Here is a 21,734-nt window from a genome sequence, read left to right on the forward strand (position 1 = left end):
GCTCTTATTTTGAATATGGCATGTGGTACACTCTGTGAACAGTTGTTTAAACGGCACTAGTTTGGTCTGTGAGAAGCTGAAGAATAACTGCAAGTTTCTCAACAGATAAAGGAAGTGAAGATAAGGTAGACATAATCCAGCTCCACTATCAGCCAAGTAGAACTTGTATCATCTCTGAAATTGGAGTTCTTTTAATAATTACAATAAAACTGATAAACATTTGTTCAATGGTCCCCAAAATACCACACTTCAAACATTATTCTCCCCAATAACAATTTATTGTGCTGTAACTAATATACGTTTTATTTTTATTTTTGTCTGCAACATTTGAATCCCCAGTACATTCACAACCAACCTGCCAGCTGGTCTGCTTTGGGCAGAGTGAGGTTGGGTCTAGCCACCGTCTCTCCCTGAAACAAGCATCTGGAGGCCCGGGGGAGTGAATGCGGGTGTGAATATATTCATCCCTGTGTTAAATCTCTGAGCGTAAAGCTGTTGTACCCCCTTGCCCTCCCGGGTGACCCCCGAGGATCAGAGACCAGGTTGTCGAAACATTTGTAACATTTGGCCAAAGCAAATCTCAGGCTGCCTGTTGAATTGTAGCTCAGACCAAAAAGAAAAAGAAAAAGAAAAAGAAAAATCCCCCTGGAGCCCTCAAAACACTCCCCACAGTGGACCAGCGCTCCCCCACCCACCCACCCTTCTTTTTGCTTATCCTTCATGCGCTCACATTCACAAACCGAGCATGGAGGCTCAACCCCTCACAACCTCCAGCAAATCCCCTTTATCTTTTCCCAGCCAGATGGGGCCGCTGGAATAATAGCTGAAGCCCAATGAGTTCCATTCAATTTGTCATGCCGTCTAAAGGAGCTTGTAAGCTTCCCATTTGCAGTTATGTTATAGTAACCATGGGAGGCACTGCGGTGTTAGGACTTAATTACCTCCTAATAGCTGTTGTAGAGATAAAGCCCCTGGCCAGCAGAACCCAATCCGTTCAGCCCCTGAGACAAGCACATCTGATGACTCTGGAGGCGGCCGAGATCCACATGTTCTCTCATGTTAGACGTCCTGCACCTGAATGTGTCGGTGACCTCCTGCCTGCACGTTGCCTTGTGGACAGAGCACTTATCGCTTGCACACTGGAGAGTTTTGCAGTGAGATGTAAAGTTTTTGAAATGTGGCTAAACATGTTCATATATAGTTTTTGCCAACCTTTAGGAAAGCACTGCCAGTTGGTCTGAAGACCCTTCCTACAGTCAGATATGTCGAGATGTTTTTTTTCTCCCTATCTTGTCATGTATGCAGGAGTGTGGAAAAGCATGTTGCATGGGTCTAAGCATGAAGAAACGAAGAACATTTTGTGGAGGATGAAGTCCTGTCATATCTTTAAACTATTCATGCTGAATCTCTTTACTAATGTTCCGAAGTTTTACAGAATGTTTGAATCAATGGTGGGAAATTCACATTGTTTGACTGGGTCATGACATACCAATTATTTTAATATTATTTGTTTTTGACATTAACTCCTCACCTCTGAATGTAGTTCAAATACTGCATGACTTTCCCCAGATGCTTTAACGGACATGTCAAGTACCACTAGCTTAAGTCTCCTGTATATTGTGGTAAATGTTTCCATATTGTTGTACGATCATGTTTAAGGTTATTGTTAAGTTATTGCTGTTGTTGTCCAATAACATCCTATGACGACAATTTGCTAAAACTTACGTTTTTACACCCAATATGGTCACCACTTCGAAAACTTTGGAACCGCCTCTCTATACAGATTGTTTGTGCTTGGAGCATATTTATATCGTTTAATTCTGAGTTGATTGTTTTAATGTTTCTCTGCAGTTTGCACACTGGTTTGCATTTTATAGTGTGTTGTCAGTGATGTAAATTGTTCCCATTTGACAGTCATGTCTTCATCCCACTGGGTCTCTGGACACTGTCACTTGTATTACCGGCAAAGCTCCGCAAGCGCTCTCAGAAACGACAGCTTTAAGAATGACACTTCCGTGAAACGGATATTTTGCAGTTCTATTGCCTCAATTAGGCCAATGCGCATCTCCCAAAATGTGCGCCTGCTCATGAACAGGTGCCATTCATCAGGCCGAAGCAAACAGTTCTGTCACAATAAATAAAACTGGCTTAAAACTCTCATATGAACTAAAATCTAATAAAGAATAAACAAAAACAGCTTGACAGCCATATAATTACACTTTATATTTTTTTCACACTAGCCAATAAATATTCCCAATAAAATATCTTAGTATTTCCTGTTAAATTGAATTAAAAATTTCACATGCGAAATCATTTTTCTCTGAAACTATTCAACTTCTAAACATTTACTGTATTTTTCTATAATTTCTCATTCTTATCTAAATACTAAAGGTAACTCATTTTTCTCATTTTTTTCTTTGAAGTACTTTTGAGGATTTAAAATCGCAACATTTCTGAAATGTTTTGATTTCCCACCCTTCACAAAAAACTACGCAGACATTCTAAAGATGGAAATTCTAGCAAAATCTTTAAAATACGTTCAATTTGGCCAAAATGTGAACATTAAGTTGCTCTCATGGATCCCACGGTCAATATTCAGGCTTTTCGCTCCTCTTCCTCTGGTGGCTCGTTACATTACATGTACAGTTGGAGTGCTGCATGTGAATTTCAGAGGAAGACAAAGTGCCCCAACAAAAACAACAGCAACAGTAGTGTTCGTGGAAGGCGGCGTCTCACGTTCTTCACTGCAGGGCTTTAACAAAAGCAAGAATTTTGCTTCATTTCGTTCCAAGATCTTGCACAGAAAAGGACTGGGGGGGGACTGCCAGGACGTTATTCATGTCTTTCAGTTCATTTGGCTCAACTGGTCAGCTTTCCAGACGGAAAAAGAAACCTTCCCTCATGTTTTTACACCCTCCTCTTCTTTTTTTCTTTTTTTTGTTCCCTTTCTTTTTTTTATTCTGGAAGGAGATTAGCAGGATTAAGTATGGCTCACATATGCTCCTCCTCACTTCTGGTATTCACCACCTCTTCGGGCTCGTTGCCACCCAGACTGATGGACAGCGAGGAATGACTGAGGTGGCAGCAGTGAGAAAAGAGTCAAAGGTGAAGGAAAATAGGAAATAAAAAGAAAATGTCAAGTTCAAACTCCTTTCTTTAGCTTAGCTTTAAGGTTAGCTTGGATTGAAACCTCCAAATCTGAAGCAAAAGTCTGGAGAGGGTACTGCTCTGCTTCAACATGTTAATTATTCATCTGAAGTAATATTTATACTTAAACATTTTATACGCTCTGTTTAAGCTGCAACAGGTCAGACCAAGGCATAAGTGAGCCAAGCTGCTGCTTAGCACCTAGAGGCCAGCAAGAATTTCTTGCACAGAAAACAAATACAGTTTCACATTTGCACTTGTGTTTATAAAGAGTGAAGCTATTTTTAGTTTGCTTGAAAGCTTCACGAACAGAAGCTTTTATTTATTTATTTATTTTTTGCTTTTTATTCTTCCAAATTTGACCTTTGAATGTATTGAGGATTTTAAAAAATGTGACTAAACAGAGTAAAATATGCACAGGTAAATTTTAATATTCCTTGCGCATCATTTGTCATGTGTGACTGAGTCCTATTTCATGCACGATTCAAATTAATCAATCAATAAATTTGCCCCGCTCCTCCTGATTGCGGGGAGTGTAAAGTGTACGCAAAGTTGCTGCTTTCTGGTTCAGACTGCATGATCAAATGAGAGAGTCAGGAAACTAACCTTAGCTTCGCCATCTTTACTGCTATTTATTTGATCAAATATGTGGGGTGAACAGTTTGAAGTTCAACCAAAAGCCAGTCTGTGATAAATTGAATTTATGAGCATCGATTATGATTAGAGCTGTGGAAGCAGGTATGTGACCTAATATTTTCAATGAAAATATTATATTTTTTTTAAATGTGATTTCACGCAAATGTATTCTATTTTCCACGATCTGAAAATGCTAAATGAAACATAAACTCTTTTCTATCATTTAGAGTAGGGATAATTTATTTGCACTTATTTGAAAATGATTACATCACACAAGTAATTTAGCGATTGCTTATATCGCCTGCTACAGGCCAGTCATGGTGAAACACTTTGAGTTTTTTTTTATTTTTATGGAAGACTGCATTTCTACAAAGATTTTTATTTTTTTATTTTTCCACAAAGGTTCTTATTTCACGTGGACGAGCCCTGAACATATTGACGGCGATGTGTAGCTGTCCTGTCGATCTGATGTCATTTGGAAGCCTAACAGCAACACGTGGGGGCGGGGCTCTGAAACTGCCTCTTTATGTTTACATTGGCCACTGTAATGTGTAATGTGTGAAGGAAGCTGAGCAATCTAAGGGTGTAAAGTGGCAAAACAATGACGAAATGTCCTTTCCCCGCCTGACAGGGATGGGGGGGAAAAGGAAAGAGATGCAGCTTCTCTGTCCACCTGGAAATGCTGACACCTGGAGGCTATTAGGTCACATTTCAAAGCAGCGGTCAGATTAATGGGCCGTGTAACCATAGTAATAAATAAATTAAACACATGTTTTGTCGAGTTACCTTCTCAAAATAAAATTATAAATTAATACAAACGCATACTGCACTATAAATAACTCTCCTTTTAGGCATAAATAAGGCCAAAAATAAAAACAATTCGTCTGTTTCTGTCTCGTCCTGTCAAAAATGATTCCACATGAAAATGAAAGAATATATACATTTCAAGTCTGAACTGAAAGAATAGGCTGTCCTATTAAAGCCGACGACTAGGCAGACCCCCGAGAAGGCCGCTCTGAAAACGTGCACATAAAACTTGTCGCGGCAGTTAGCGCCGATTGCGTCCGACCGCACAATACCTGCCGCATTTTCGCGACAATGCCGCTGTCAGTTCCAGTCAGCGTGTCTGAGAGCAGAGCACCGGCCCGGGCCCTTCTGTCGGCCAGAGCCAGCGCCATCTAATTGAAATCTCGCGGATCATAACGGTTGAAGACACGTTTTGCACACTTCATTAATTAACGATTAAAGATGCTCCTCGACAGCAGCTGCCGCGGCGGGCAAACAGAAACGGACAGCAGCGTCTCAGGTCCGGGCCTGCAAGACGGAAGCAAGGTGTGATGCTTATTAGGCGTTGATTGGTTGATTATCTTTTGTAAGGGTCGATTAGGAAAAATAAATAAATAAATAAATAAATGACTAAAATCCTGCAGTAGAAACAATAAAAGTCGTTTTAACCAGGAATCGCATTCATGAAAGACTGGTCTACATTTGAGTTCAAATTAAAAATAAATACAAGTATTAGTTATTCAAGCAATCTAAATTTGCATATAAATTTACCACAAATAATTGCTTTGAGAAAAATTCTTATTTTAGTACTTTTTATGAGGGTCTGAGTTAATAATTTAGTCAAATTAAAAAAAAAAATCTAGCTATAAAATGCTTATGGCTCTTATTCTGCGAGTTTGTAATAATAATAATAATAATAATAATAATAATAATAATAATAATAATAATAATAATAATAATAATAAATATTTTAACAGTAGTGGGCCATGTGTTGCTAAGAGTGTGTCAGATTTCACTTAATACTGAGGCTCTGTGTTGGTAATTACTTCAGGCTAAAGCACCCCGTCGTCACCTTCCCATGTCTCCTCCACCCTCCCTCCTGCCTGCCCGGCTCTGATTGGTCGCGGGGAGGCCGCCGGGACAGAAACGGCGTTGTCCCGGCGACCCGGCCTCTGCTCGCCCCAGCCCCGCTATAAAAGCCCGCCGCCGCTCGCATGCGCGCCTGATGGGCTGTCAGACGCGATTTGGAGTAACAGGTGGATCTGACTGCGGATTCTCACCGTCATTGCGCTTGGATAAACCTGGTAGGTATTTTATTTAATTGTATGCGTAATCATGCTGAGAATTATTATTATTATTATTATTATTATTATTATTATTATTATTATTATTATTATTATTATTATTATTATTATTATTATTATTATTATTATTATTATTATTATGTAGCGGGAGCAGTGTTGATTAATCCGGTGGAATGGTATGTAAAGAGATAAACAGAGGCCTGCACAACACGAATTGTTGCTCAGTGATTTAAATATTTCAGGATTTCTTTTTTAATTTAGGCTATTATTATTATTATTATTATTATTATTATTATTATTATTATTATTATTATATAGAAATAGAATGTGCAACAACATTCTCTGTTTTGGAGTCCAGTTACTGAAAAGTTTCTCTCTTCGCAGAGCATCGCGCAGGACCTGGATCATGGACTCAGACACAAGCCGAGTGTCCAGCAGACCGTCCTCCCCGGAGGTGGACGACATCTTCATGTCCGCCCTGAAGAAGTCCGTGCACGGCTTCTCGGGCGCCGTGTCCTCCACGCAGAGCGACTCCCCGTCGGAGATCCCCGGTCTGCGCGGCCTCTCCGCCGCCGACGAGGAGGCGCTGGCGCTGCGCATGGCGTCCAAGAAGGACCGCAAGCTGCTGTCGGAGAACGAGCTCCAGGCCATCCGCTTGAAGATCAACAGCCGTGAAAGGAAACGAATGCACGACCTGAACGTGGCCATGGACGGGCTGCGGGAGGTTATGCCCTACGCGCACGGACCGTCGGTGCGCAAGCTCTCCAAAATCGCCACCCTGCTCTTGGCGAGAAACTACATCCTGATGCTGAGCAACTCTCTGGAAGAGATGAAGCGGCTGGTCAGTGAGATCTACGGCAGCAGCGGGCACCACGGCGGCTTCCACCCGTCGACTTGTGGGACTATGACTCACGCGGGGCCCGTGCCGGGACACCCGGCGGCTTCCCACGCTTCCCACCCGGCGGTGCACCACCCGCTCCTCCCCCCGCCTGCCGTCTCCACCGCCTCCCTCTCCGCTCCCGGGATTTCCGCCGTCACGTCGGTCAGACCCCATCACGGACTCCTGAAAGCGCCCACCGCAGGCGCGGGGCCCGTGGGCAGCAGCTTCCAGCACTGGGGCGTCGGCACCGGGATGCCCTGTCCGTGCAGCATGTGCCAAGTCCCGCCTCCGCATGTGTCCAGCATGAGCTCCGTGACCATGCCGAGGCTGGCGAGCGACTCCAAGTGACTCTGAACTCAGCTGAACTTTTTTCCAAATGGGGTTGTACAGACTTTGCTCCCTACACACATTTTTATTTATCTCTGTTGCGGAATCCTCCGCATTACTGAGACCTCCTGGGGATTTGCAGATTTTGCAACTAACTTAGTGTTTTATTGTAATTAATCTCAAATGTGACGGATAGTTACGCACAGAGCTCCTACAGCACAACAAAACCTCTAGGGCCCAGTTTTCTTAGATATTCTTCCTCCCAGAAGAAAAAAAAAGAGAAAATCCCAAGTTAATAGCAACAAGTCGCAGTTTGTAAGTGCGAATATGTAGATGGATTATTGTCTTTAAATAGCCGCAGATGTTATATATTAGAGTCTTGTTACTGTGGGGGAAGATTCCCTTGTCTGTTCCTTACATGTTGCACCTGCTTCATTCATTTTATCCGTCTTTATTCAACGCTTTTCTCTCCCGACTTAATCAATGACCACTTGTTTATTTTTTTAAATGTAAAAGAAAAGAAGAAAAAAAAAGAATAAATGGAAATATTTATTTACTTATTTGGGTGGAAATTTCAAATGACTCTTGTTCCGTTGGGGTTTTGAAAAGTAAAGACAATTAATAAATAAATAAATCAAATTTTAAAGTCTTGGTGATTTTTGTTCCTTTTTTTCCATTTGTTACTTTTATATTTTTAGTGGTTTCTTTTGCTTTTCCTATTATTCCTATGTAGATAATAAGATTTGCAAAAAAAAAAAAAAAAAAATTAATATGGTTCATTTTTACATGCCAAAACATATGGTGCCAAAAAACTAATCTTATCAAGTCGATAAGGTCATTTAGAGTCAAATTGACTATTATCTTAAAATATGAATAAAAATGCTAAAAAACTGACTTAGGAAAACTAACAAAAACATTTGTAGTTAACTTTATTATTATTTATAATAAAAAACAAGCACCTGTATTTAAAAAGTGAAGAACTGTTTTAAAGTTTGAATTAGAATATGACAAAAATATGTATATATATTCCTGTATTAAGTTAATATATTGTAATATATTGTTTTATTTATTAGTATGTAATTGCCATTGGTAAATAAACCCTCTGGGTCCATATGAGCCAAAGCTGGGTATTTGTTTCCCCAGATCCTGATCAAGTAAACCTGTTCAGAACTTCTGATGTGGACATTTCAATACTAAGAACAAAGCAACTTTCATGTTACAAAAGCCTCACATCAACTAGCAAAACCCTCCAAAGGAAACCAGTTGGTTTTTTCTTTCTAAGAATGAGAAAGCAGCACCCAGAGTCGTCCTCCTAGCAAATTACAAAGCCACCGAATGCTTCTGTTTTCACAGACAGGCCAGGAATAAGCAAAGGCCGTTTAGACTTTAGGAAAATCAAGCAGCTGCAGAGCAGATTGTGCATGCTGTAGCAATATTTTCCAAAAGCTTTTGAAGCTGGAACGATACGAACTAGGCCCCTGAATATTCATGCATGGATTTGTTTATGCGTCTCATTATTGGAATTGAATTATTCAAAGTCCTTCACTGTTTTTGTAGGACGTTTGAGAGAGGGGAGAGAGGTCGTTTTGGTGCGCTGCAACGAGCGCCGTCGAGGAGTAAAGTCTGCGAAACAAAAAGAAACGACTTCTAGTTTTCACGTGTCTGATTTCAACAACTCTGCTCTTAAAAATGAGAGCCAATGACAGCAGCCCTACGCTAAACAGAAGGCAATCAGTGTGTGTTAGACCCAATCTGCAGCTCGTTTACTCGTCTAGCTCATCTAACTTTTGAGTTTTATGTCATTAAAAAAGAAACTCCAGATGACATTCATGATGGCTTTGCTTTGTGCAAAAGTCTGTGAGCCAGCAGGCATTACAACCTAAAGGTAGTCAGACGATTATTTTAGTATCGATCATGTATCTCCTGCAGCATTAGCCTAGATTTGAACGTTTTAACTCTTCTTGCGCCGAAGCACTCAGGGAAGCACTATCCATCGTCTGAAAATTGGAAAGCTGATTTCACAGCCTCAAACCTGCCAAAAGACACGTGAAGTTTTAACTTTTCACTTTTGATAAGTGAAACATTTTTGTGTGTTTTTTTTTTTTTATTATTTACAAAATGTAAAGTAAAAATATATTTGCTGGTCAAGGTAGTTAATAAATCAGATAGAGACATTTGGTTTAGACAAACTCTTACTCTGTTTAAAAAAAAAAAAAAAAAAAAATCTTTAACAGGATTAAGAAAATGCCCACAACAAATCTGACGTCAGCTGCTGGGTGAGTTGTCATTATTTAAACCTTAAATCAAAATCCAGAGTTTTATTTTACAAAAGATCAAATGGTACACAAATCGCTGTGCAACTAAGCAGCCAATTTAACATTTCATAACCTGGAACCTTACACAGGAAGTGTCATATATATAGAAAAAAAACAGGTAAGAAATTGTAAGTGCAGTTGATAAAGATCCCAGAATCATTACAGCACCATCTATGAAAAGAATATGTTACATTGTAGACTGAAGGGTAACAGGAGGACAATGTAGCAACATGAACCACTTAGAAATCCGATTTTATTTTACAGACATCACTCTGACTTGTGCTTTTGAAGAGAATATTCATTGAGACATTAGATTGAGCTAAATTAATCTCTCATTCTGCACATGATGTTCCCAAGACAATCAAAACATGCCATTTATGACCTTAGAGCTCCTGAGTACAGGCAAAATATGACACAGTGTTTATGGAAATGAATGATCTTATTTAGCCAGTTTTTGGAAAAATTGAAGCCTGCACAGAACAATTTTTTTTCGTATTTTGGGGAAACTCCCTGAAAAAAAGAGAACAAAAACCTTTGTTAAAGGCACCAGTAGAGACAATTTCTGGACTTTTCAAGTTGCATCCTCAAACATGAATGCATTTTACTGGGCTGTCAAGTAATTGTGCAAACGGAAAGTAGTGCATAATTGGGAAATGAAAAGAAATGATTCTGAAAAGTGTGGCATACATCTGCAGAACCACCTTTTGCTATTGCTACATCTGGAAATGTTTTGCTGTTTGTCTTCTACAGCTTGACACATGTAGTCTGAAATTTCTGCCTGTTCTTCTCTACCAAATGGATCAGATTTTGGGGTCTTGCCAACGATTCTTAAACCAATTTAGGTCTTGACTTTGAATGGAAAGTTCTAATAATTGACAATTGATTGATCTAAATCATTCAATTTCAGCACGTAGACCAAAAAGTTCAGTTTCGGTTGCAAAACTGAACTTTTGGCAGCCTCATCCACATGTTTGCTACATCCTGAACATGGTTTTTGGGAAATGGAAAACATGATTTCTTATGGCTTTTGTCTATCCACATTTTGGATAGACGAATTATGGAAATAATTATTGTGCACATGCACCTGATGCTCTGGAATTTCGGTGAACGTCTTGGCTGTTTCTCTGTCTGTCTGTCTTTTGGCAGGTTTAAGGCTGTGAAATCAGCTTTCCAATTTTCAGATGATGGATGGTGCTTCTCTGAAATATACATATTATTCAGGCTAACCGTACTTGAAAACCTTTCCTCAACTTTCTCCCCGACTTCCCTGCCGTTTTCCTTGGTCACCATGATGCTGTTTGTTTTCTGATGAACTCTGAGAAACCTCTGAGGACTCCACAGAACGGCTGTATTTGTTGTACTTAGCTGCATTTCCATTGACCATAAAATTGACAATTGACAAAAATGACAGCAGCAAATTCGCTTAATGAAAACACACCAAATAAAACGTTTTAGCAGCTTTTTCGGCTATATCGGAGCTGCTATAGAACCACTCTTTCCGCATAACACAGGTCATGTGATCAGCAACCCAATGTTACTGCTGGTGGAAAAGTCAAAGAAGACAAAGGCAGGCGGTGGAAGGAGACGATGGACTCATTGTGTGAACAAACTTATTCACGTGCAATTTAAAATTACGGTGGAAGCACATCAATTACGACCTTAGCGCAATATCGAGCAAGTTCTAGAAATGCAGCTCATGTTTGTCTATTGCAAAAAGAAAAAAAATTTAAATAAATCTCCACTTTTCCCAAAGCATTCTGCTGAAGTTGAAAGTAAATCTGACTGAGCTGCATCTTGTCAGCTCCGCCTGTACACTGTGGCTGATGGCAGCCGGGTTTCCCCATCCCTGGGCCTGGATTTGAATAAACAGCTCCTGAGGCGCTGCTGGTGGCAGGCCGCATCGCTCGCCACCGCAGAGAGTTGGAGGCAGAATCTGTGAGGCTTTAAATATTCATATCTTTGGACAGACGGGGAGCCATCGGCCTTGCCACTGTTGTAACTGGATTTAAACACTGCACAGATGTACGCTCTTTCAGCTCCGCGCATCATGTTGTGTTAGCTGAAGGGATTAAAACGGGTGGTGGAATGCATCAAAGGTGGGCGGAACAACAGAAAGAGAAACTGAGTCCACGACGGAGAAAAGGAGGAATGAGAAAGAGGAGATAAACAAACAGATAAGCTCCAAGAGATAAAGGCGGGATTTAACTCCTACATGGGAATAGACGGCGCTCCGAGGTGAATAAGAGACCCCGGAGGTCGCACTTTCCCATGGGACTGATGTTTACTCCGACCGTTCCTTTGTTTTAGTCTGGATCAGCGTCTACACACTGAGGCACTGTAGCAGAGTATCAGTCTGTAAAGTAACAAGTGAGGGAAAGTGAAGAGGTAGATGTCTTCTTGAGTTTGCAAAATGGATAACCTTCTAGTATCAGTTGTTCAGTAAGTACATTTTGGTAAGACATGTTATACACAAGGTTCGCTTTCTTTAAAAAACTTTCAACATCATAATCTCACACCAAAGAAAACAGAAAAATTAACCTCCTAATGGTAGTTAAAGAATAACTTAACCCCAAATCAACTCTTTCTTTTTTGCGGATAAACTGTATAAATTTCTCTCTAAGGTTGCTGTCTTCACGTTTCTTCGTATAATTCTGCAATATTTGGCCTAAACCTATGTAAGTGCGGCCCTTCTGGGGTTGAATGGTGGCTACTGAAGTTGATTTTTCTTACTGGTTATGTTTCTTGGCTCCACCCACTTTTCTGAAATCTTTCAAAAATATTTCCAGTGGACGAGGTTACGGCTTCACAGGGGATTAGTTAACACTTCAATTTATTTAATAGGACAAAGTGTCCATTCATCAGTCTGTCAGATCTTTCAATAATCATATCAGTAGTTAGGTGAGTACTTACTCTTAACTTATAACAATCTACAAGGTTGGTTCATACAGAGAGAGTGATCTTTGACCTTTACTGTTTATACACTCTCTCTAGATCATTTAAAGTCTTTGCTTAAGCTATCTTCTCTTTAGCTCACCCTACGAGTTTCTATATAATTTAGATTTTGGGACTGACGGCTATGGGAGACGGTTGATTTTGAGCTTGTGGAGCCATTCCTGTGTTTGGCCATAAGTTTTGCATCATCCTCCCGACAAAAACCTTCAGATGTCTGAAAGAGTTTATGATGCCAGGCACTCGAAAAGGATTTTCACAGCCTTTGGAAATCTTTTTTTATTCTTCTCTGGATACGTTTAGTCAAGAAATTGTTTTCCTGTGTCCATTAAGCGGCTGATGTATTGATGTATCAGCATACATCTGTTTTACTTAGCATGTCCTCATGCCTGTGTCACAAGTTATGGATTTATTATTAAAGGCTTCCAGACAAAATTAAGAAGTAAAGAACGAATTAGACGAATTGATTTACTTAGTCTTATAAATGTACTCAAATTAAATGCTGGGTTCTCCTAACATTTTTAGTTTGAGAATATTCTACTGGAACAAAATAATTATATCTTTTGTCCTCATCATATGATCACTCCTTATGTCAATAATTAAAGTCTAACCAATAGCTGGCAGTTCAGCTTCCATCATCCGAAAACAAAAAAGAGTTTTCTACACCTCCAAGCCCACCAAGTCATGACCTTCTTCTTAAATTGGCAAGTCAGACAATGAGAGGATTAATCAGGCAACCCAAATGTCCCTTGGTGAACTCTGGAGGAGCTGCAGAGATTCAATACAAAGGTTTTTGAATAATGAGCTCAAAGCCCAACTGAGGATAAAAAAATGATTTTCAGAGATACTCTGCATCCAATCGGACTGAGCTTGAACTATTTTGCGGATAATTAGCAAAACCTTTGCTGTCTAGTTGTGGAAAGCTGAGACAAAATGTGCAAAGTTTCAACACACACACACACTTTCACAACTCAAACATTTTTTGATACAGGAAGACAAAAAGTGCTGGAACTCGGTCGTGTTCACAAATACACGAGAGGAACTCAAAGCTAAATACCTAATAAGCTCTGAGTGGTGCTCATGTGTGTATGTTTGCGGGTGTGCCTGATTGTCTGTAGGGAGCAGCAGATGAACTGTTCGATTAGGTGGATCAATGTGTTTAGCAAAGGCCCGCAGGGACAAAGACAGAAGGGAGAAAGAGAAAGGGAGAGAAAAGGAAAACGAAAGAAACAAAGCAGGAGAGCAGAAGATCCATTGAGGGCGTTTTTTTTTGTGTGTGTGGCCGAAGAATCGTCCCCCCGTGGCTTTGAAAGGAGGGATAATCCTGTCAAGTAAGCGGACCTTTGGATATTCATGACCGGCCGAGCGGCTCGGCGGACTGAAGGACGCGGTCAGGACGGGATTAGACATCAAAGTGGATGCAAGGAGCGCAGGACTGGGACTAGAATCAGCCACCGCAGAAAACACGGGGGTCTCAGAGGAGCGCGATGGGGCCGGCGGGGACCGGTTGTCTGGTGTGTGGACGGGACTTTCAATGACTCAGAGATGAGGGCCTCCTAAATGCTATTCAGAGGAGTGACGTGGCTTGGTACGTGCACCTGTCCCCGACGCAGGCGTACCTGTCAAATTTTCTGAAAGCCATCTCTCCCAATCTTCAATCTCCAGACCGCCGAGCAGCTGATATGGAGAGTTGGCAATAGCATCGTCTCATTGGCTCTCCACTTTTTATGAACGCTCCAATAGAGCATCAAGCATCCACGGGGGAAACCTGCTCTACAAGTCAAAGGCTTGCAAATGACCAGAGAGAGGTTCCTGTTTTCAGCGGAAGTTAAAACTTTTTTTTTTTACTGACAAAGAATCACCTGCGTCATTTGCACTTGTGACTTCACACTTTCCTAGAGAAGTTCCTCATTCTATTCTTTAAAAAGTTGGTGTTTCGGCATAAGGTTGGAAATCGGGCGTGGATTCGAACAAGAATCGTGTGATTACCTCGACAGGAGTCAGGCCGCCATGAGATGCTTTAATAACTACAACCTCAATTTGTCAAGTCAGTGAGGCCTGCTATCGTGTTGCTCTGGAACATATGCCAGCTCTCCGAGTTGTTGCTTCCCTGGGGTGCCCTGTTTCACAAATCAAATTAACACCGCACTCAGAAGGGTGGATTCACACACATCAGAAAATGAAATCAGCCTAAATATTACACATTTTTACCCAGACACCAACTGTTTTATTGTTACGTCACTGCTGGAGGCCGCTTCTGAGTGCGGTCAGCATCCGTGATCAAGGTATTGGGATCTGGTTTGCGAGGAGGCCGAAACCGTCCAATTCTCTAGGCGGTAGGGGGGAGGATTTCAATGTTCTGAGGGTCCATGAAGAGAAGGAGCCCAGTAGGAGGTGACTGAGCCGAGGAGGCAGAGGTTGTAAGGCAAAGAGGGAGCCGTCTTATTGGAGGTGGACGGAGGGCAGTTGTGCATGCTGACAGATGCGTCCATCAATGCTTGAAAGAATCATCTTCCACCGCCTCCATCTGCCAGCTTGGTTTGTCCATAGGGTTGCAGTTTTTTTAATGTGTTCAAATGTTTTCCAACAAAGGAAACTCTTAAATTCTGACATAATTGGTGGATTTCAAAGGTTCAACACAAAATGACGCGTCGTCTCTGGAAGGGGTTGCAAGAAGCTGCAAAGTTGAAAAGCATTAATGTGAAACTTTCCTGTTAGAAATATTGCAGAAATTAACAATCTGAGTATATTTAGAAACAAACAAAACAACAAAATCCTTAAAATTTTGGTGGAGATGATAAACTTTGACAAGCTAAAAAAAGTTTAGAATGAAATTCACGTTAATTAAACTTCTATCAATTCAGTCTCTGTCTTCATCAATCGCAGCACACTAGATAGAAACAGTCAAACAGTAGGAACCTTTTCCGATAGATTTGCACCTTTCCGGTCAGCTGGGACATGTGACCTTTCCTCCGTGACCTTTCCTGCCACTACCTTATGGTTTCCAAGCTAGTAGAGCACAAAATGTCCCTGAAGAGCGGCACTGAGGAGTCCTCAGAACCACCATGTGACCAACATTAAAGCTACATGATCTGTTTCTCACGCTTCCTTTCATTTCAACAGATTTCGTGTTCAAGACTTTAAAAATGGAATTAATGGTAAAAATGAGCCATTTAGTGAAAAAGACTGAGTTAAAGAACTACTCTGAGATTCTTGATTGTGCAGTTTGTTTTCAACTTGACTGTCTGCCTGCACTTCCTAACCCAACCTAACCAAAGAGGCACCAATCAGAGTTTAGTGACTGATTTCTTATCTCTGGTTTGTGAACTACTAATAACAACTTTGTTTTTTTTGCTTAGGAAGTACATACATAAAGATGCAAAATTAGCATTAAAATACTTCTCGTTTTTATCTCTTCTGTCATTTTTAAGTTCCAGTGTGACAGACCAGACATTGTAAAAAAGAAGTAAAGTAATCAAAAACAAAAGGATTATTGAGTTGACATTTTAAACTGTCTTTAGCATTTGTTATTGGCATGCATTATGGCTTGCATTGCTATTACAGCCTCTGTATATGTTCCTCAGGTAACGCTAATTCTCAGGTTCCCAAGTCCACCACATTATGTAACAGACAGAGGCTGAAGGATCAAAGAGATAAAACAAGGCAACTTTGCTTTTACAGGCACTGTCTTCCTGTTGCCTGTTGATAGTCTTGCTCTCTCTAGCTAACTTACAACCAGAACGAATTGCAGAAATGTCAAAGTGGAACACAAACGCAACGTTTCCTTTTAAATAGATTCCTGCATCTCTGTGCTTCCTCTGACTTCATTCAAAGACTTTACAGATACAGACAGTAGTTAACTTTAAGTGTTCTTCACTCAGTAACAATGGCGAAGAGTGTTTCTTATCACAACCTGGCAGTACTTGTTTGCTGCATTCACTAATCGGAAGAAAATCAGAATTTTGAGAACCAGTCTGAACCGACGGTCAAGGTAGTTTTTAAGACCGACTTGGTGACTGTTGAGTTAAAACATGTAGGGATTTTACTTTAAATATTGATATATATAATGTTGAATACGCAGTCAACATCTTCCCTATTTTGACTTTTCCATTTCAGAAATACTTGAACGTGTCCTCATCAATCATTGTGCAATCAGCTTTTTCTTTGACAGTGACTTTGGTCTAACCGCACCGCCCTACATACAGATTGTAATAACCTCTGTAAACCAAGCTTTGGCCTTGTACCACCTATAAACCCCATAGAGAAACATTTCAACCCAGCCCCCATCCCACAACATTCAGACTTTAACAGACTTTAACTGTTCCCTTCCACCCCCTTCAATCACTGCATCTCAAGAAGAAGAAGAAGAAGTAGTTCTGTGTTTGACTTTGGACAAGGACTCCTGTTGAACTTTAGTTTCCGTGAATCCATCATTGTCACAGTTAAATGGGATCGGGGGCTTCAGGGATGCATGGCGGGGGGACGGGTTAACTAACACCCTCCTATTAGCAGACACCCAGCAAATCCCTGGTGGCATTGTTTAGGAGATGAACATCTGCCGTAACAATGGACGGTCACTAACTCACGATTGTGTTTGGGATGATTTTAAATGACCACAGCGAAGAGTTGAGGAAGTTTAGCTTTGACTCTTAGGATGACAAAAGTGTGCATAAATCTCTTAAATTATTCAGATTCGCAGCATGTGAAGCTACTGTAGGCACAGATCTGTCCAATGAAACGTGAAGAATGTCTCAAAGTGTCACCGGAGTTGTTAGCGAGATGAAATATGAATGTGGTAAACGTCCATCTGTTTTTAAACAAGCGTGACCAGCTAAGCGTGTGCGGCTATTGAAAGTGAAGCATTTAGGCTCTCTTTCACAAAGGGCCCGAGGGCTAAAACCTTGCACCCCTCCTACAGTCATTATCCCTCCGCCACACTGTGATCAGCACCAAATGCCGACTATCCCAGGCCGGCACTCACAAAGCATGCTGGGAGGGACAAAAGCAGACCTTCAGCCGATTGGTTCCACCTTATTAACAGCTTGTAATCTTCTCATGTCTTTGGCCGGGGCCTTGGTGAGCAGGGGCCGGCGCGAATAGACGAGTGCGTCTTCTGTCTCCGCTTTGATGCGGAGCAGCTTTCTTCCATTCTGAAAAGTCCAGCTCTGTTATATTTCCATTGTTGCCGCTGCACCTGTTTGACACATTGAGCAAATCAGTCACTGGCAACTGTTAATTTCTCATTACGCTCTCTTTGCACATCGCAAACCGGAGAAGGTTTGGGATGTGAAAGCCCTCAGCAGGTGCAGCCCCTCATTTAACGCCTTGGCTCGCTCTGTCAAAAAATGATTTGAACTTTTCAATTCGCTTTGCAAAACTATCCGTAGCCCTTAACTTTCAGTTCATTAAATATATTTCTTAAATTTGATGTCAAAGACCCTTACATAAAGCTGCTTAGTATGGAAAAGATCATATAGTTAAAATATTCGCCTTTCAATTCAAAATCTGAAAAGTATTTATCCCCCCAGAGTCATTACTTTACAGTTACCACATTTTGCACACAAAGATCTTTTTCTAGTCTTTGCAAAAGATCCAATCAGATTTTAAGACTTTGACTATCGTAGCACAAAAATATTTGTTGATGCAAACCACTGTAGCTGTCGCTGCTTGTTTTTGGTTGTCATGCAGGAAACTCAACGTCTAGCCCATTCTTAAGTCTTTTGGATTTTCTAAAAAGTATCTTTCTTTCTTAAATATAAACCTACATTTACATCCATTTGTCTTCTCATCTAGTCTCACAAATTAAACACACCCACATGATGTTAACAACGATTCTTCCACCATTTTCACAATTAGGTTGCGATGATGTTTTCACCACACAGTTTTTTACATGAGGGCCAGACAACGCATCTTCAGATGTATTCCCTACATGTCGTATGGCAACCTCTACACAGAATGTATTTATTTATTTATTCCAAAATATGACTTTGGTGATTAGAGATAGTTGAATGCGTTTTACTAATTTGATGATATCTGATGGTTGCTCTAAATCTTTAGTGGTATAAAAAGCTAAAATGGGACTGAAAACAAAGCCGTGCCACATTTTTAAGATAATTATTGGGGGGAATAAATGGTAAAACTACATGTAATTTTTTTCCAATATTAAACCCCTTTTAAATTTGTGAAATTTGTGGTTAATAAGTGAAAAGGTTTGAGAAAAATGTGAACTTTTGCAAGGCCTCTGTGTGTTTATGACCAATAAGTTGATGTTTGATCCCCAGAACAGCCAATGGACAAACAAAACAACAACAAGAGCAAGCGTAGTATCACTTGCGGTGTGTTTTTCCCCCTCAGTGTGGGCGATAGATTGACCCAGGAGTTTGGCTGAGGTGTCTTCCTGTTTGCCAGCCACAGGAAACAGCTCCACACAGATGAGGCATTTAGTTCCCAGGTGCAGACCCCTCACTGGACGGCCTTGCCCAGATGGACGACACTTCTTCCACCATAAAGACACTAGTCTTCCTCCTGCCCTGGAGCCACCGGTGCTCCAGCCCGGGTCCAGCCTCATCAAAAGAAGCTGCGCGCTGGAGGCGGATATGCCCCCAAATCAAGCTCACTTTTCTTTTCCTTGTGAGTGGCGGAGAAAACGTGGGGGAGGTGCTCCATTCTGGGGTGACACCAGCTTCTTTCTTTCTATCTTTCTTTCTTTATTTCCCCACTATTCTGACTTCTGTATGTGTGGCTCCTTGCAGGTGTCCCTCCCCACAACCACCGCCCTCCTTGACATAGACACAATCCTGAAATACAGTCAACAAAGACAAAATTACCCCCAGGGTTTTCTTTCACTGCTCGGTTTATTACACCCCTTTGTGGCGACGGGCACTAGAAGTCGAATTGAGCTCGCAGGCAATGCACGTAAACACCCGGAGCACGCTCGCATTCACGCATTCAACCCTGGCCGCCCGCACTCTGTTCTCCCGCAGGTGCGAGGGCCATCCGCCTGGCCCTTTTCATGGAGCCCTCTCTTTCCTGTCCGTCTGCAGCCGCCCATTCAGCTTCAATCACAGCACCAGCCGGACGCCACCGGCCCACTGGCGGGGAAGGGAAGCGCCTCCACGCAATGCCCGGGATGACAGGGGAGGAACGGCTGGGAGGGAAAAAAAGGGTCTTCCTCCTTCTGCTTTCATCGCGAACAACTTGCTTTCTGTTTGTGACGGTGCGGTCCCTCGCCTCGTTCCCCCAACCTTCCTTTTCTACCCCCTCAGATGGGCTCAGACTGGGGGGAGCGCAGGGCAAGGAGAGGCCGGCCAGGCTCGCTGAGCGGCGGGGTGATCCTGAGGTCTTTTTTTTGTGGCTAATGAATGGCACGTTTGAGGTTTTCAGCCTTGCCTCTGTGCCCCAAGCCAGCTTCACCTGTGCTTGGAGTCAATTGGGCTGTTGTCTGGGGCTGTCTGGATCCGTGCCCAAACTCTCCGCCGGCCAATTTGGTTATAGCGAGGCCCGCTCAGAGCCGAGCAACAATAACCCCCACCTCTAAACCGTCAATTAACTTCCCCAGCCCCTCTGGCACAATGGCGGATCCATTCACTGTTTGCCAAAACTGTTCTCTGACACAATTAATACCCACCCTAATAGTGCTTATACCTGCTCTCCGTCACTTAACAGAATGTTGATGGGTTTAATGGCTTTCAGCTTGTTAAATGGTTTTAGTGGTAAATTCCATTAAGCCCATAATGTTGTTTGTCTTTTATTCATTAGCGCCTCCAGCTTTTAATTAGCCGCTGAATCCCATTTCCTTGCGTTTCCCTCGTTCCTAAATTTTGAGCCTTGGCTTGGAGTTCGGAGTGGCGAGGATTCAAATATTGCTCCATGAAGCCGGGCGACAGGGTCAGCTGATTTTACTTAAACAGTGGGAACGTGTTTTTGCTGATGCTCATTGTGTCAGTAGGTACTGATATCCGAACTGATAATGTTGTGCGTTTAAGAGAACTCTGCAAAGACACAAACTCTTTTATTTTTGTTGGTATTTTTGGTTTAGCTTCTCCTACAAATATCTTAGTACACTTGAAATAACACAAAAAAACAACTTACAAGTAACTTCCCAGCAAGACACAGGAGCTCGTATTACATTAATAATTTAATAATATTGATGAAAAATTATTAATTCCACTGGCAGATTATTTCACTTACAACAAGACATTTTTCCCACGATATAAATGAAATAAACTCAGTAGTACAAGTACTTTTTTAAAAGTAATTATTGACTTAAAACTAGTTCCTAGATCTTGCCTTAAAGTTACTAAGTTAGTTTTTTTTTGTTTTATTTCAAGTGTAATAAGATTTTCGCACTAGAAAGTAGACAAAAAAAATACCCCCCCCCAAAAAAAAGACTTTGTGTTATTGCAGTGAGTGGAAGGATGAGATTTTAATATTGTTTTTAAGAGAACTTCAATAATCATATTTATGCAACAAAAAAGGCCTTTATTCTACATGTTTTGCCACAAACTACAACAAACTAATGTCTTTCTTGATTTATTTACTATTTTCAGGCCTTAAGACGACTATGCCTGGTCTTCCCAGTTGCTACAGGATGTGCTGGGATTGTGACGTAGCTCAGCTTACCCTCAGATCTCCAACCGTTGGTTGCTTTAGCGATGCTTTCTGCCGCTTTCAGCGTCTGAACAAATTGCAGGGCTTACATATTGTTGTGTTTTGTCTTTCACCCAAATGCTGCCAAACAGATGGCATAAAGGGCATCTTGTGTTACAACTTCGTCAGGCAAAGTCATGTCGACTGCTACAGGAAAATGTATGGTGTGACCTTTAAAATTTCTGTTTACAGACACTCAGCATTATATCTGAGCTTAGGTACGAGAAAAATTAAAAAGAGGGGGATTTTCATCTCTGAAAATCTTGAATAATTTTCTGTCCACTTTACAATTTTGCCCTGCTTTGTGTTGGCCTTTCATATAAAATCCCATTAAAATACACTGAATCTGATTGTGATGTGACAAAATGCAAAATGTTTAAGAATTCTGGATTCTCTTACCAGGTACTGTTGTAACGGATTACTCGAAATTAGGTGTTGAGGTTCAGATAGATCACAACTTTGCTTTTATAAACCAGGATACAATAAATTCAGTCATTTAAAGGAAGAAGAATCACATTATTACACTTCTCATACTGCTCAAATTGCTGAATAAATCCGGTTGCATTGGATGAAATAAAGTATCGTGAATCCTTTCTTCCTGACTTTTCATCAGTGCACTGTGCGTTATTCTATTTTTCCTTCAGAGTGTGAAACTTCTGATACTTGCGGCTTTGCCTCTGCAAACATATGCTGGATGAGTTAGTGTTAGGGAGGAGTTGAGCTGAGGTGGGGCTATGTAAG

The 21,734-nt window shown here is 41.2% G+C and overlaps 1 protein-coding gene across 1 annotated transcript; it reads left to right on the forward strand.

The window, feature by feature from the left end:
• The first annotated feature begins 5,792 nt into the window (after positions 1 to 5,792).
• Positions 5,793 to 7,688, forward strand: olig2 (oligodendrocyte transcription factor 2). The gene is made up of 2 exons (XM_023336561.1): positions 5,793 to 5,873; positions 6,258 to 7,688. Exon 2 carries the CDS (start codon positions 6,280 to 6,282, stop codon positions 7,099 to 7,101), a length of 822 nt encoding a protein of 273 aa, XP_023192329.1. The 5' UTR covers positions 5,793 to 5,873; positions 6,258 to 6,279; the 3' UTR covers positions 7,102 to 7,688.
• The last annotated feature ends 14,046 nt before the right edge of the window (positions 7,689 to 21,734 follow it).

Source organism: Xiphophorus maculatus, chromosome 7 (assembly GCF_002775205.1).
Source record: "Xiphophorus maculatus strain JP 163 A chromosome 7, X_maculatus-5.0-male, whole genome shotgun sequence".
Taxonomy (NCBI): domain Eukaryota; kingdom Metazoa; phylum Chordata; class Actinopteri; order Cyprinodontiformes; family Poeciliidae; genus Xiphophorus; species Xiphophorus maculatus.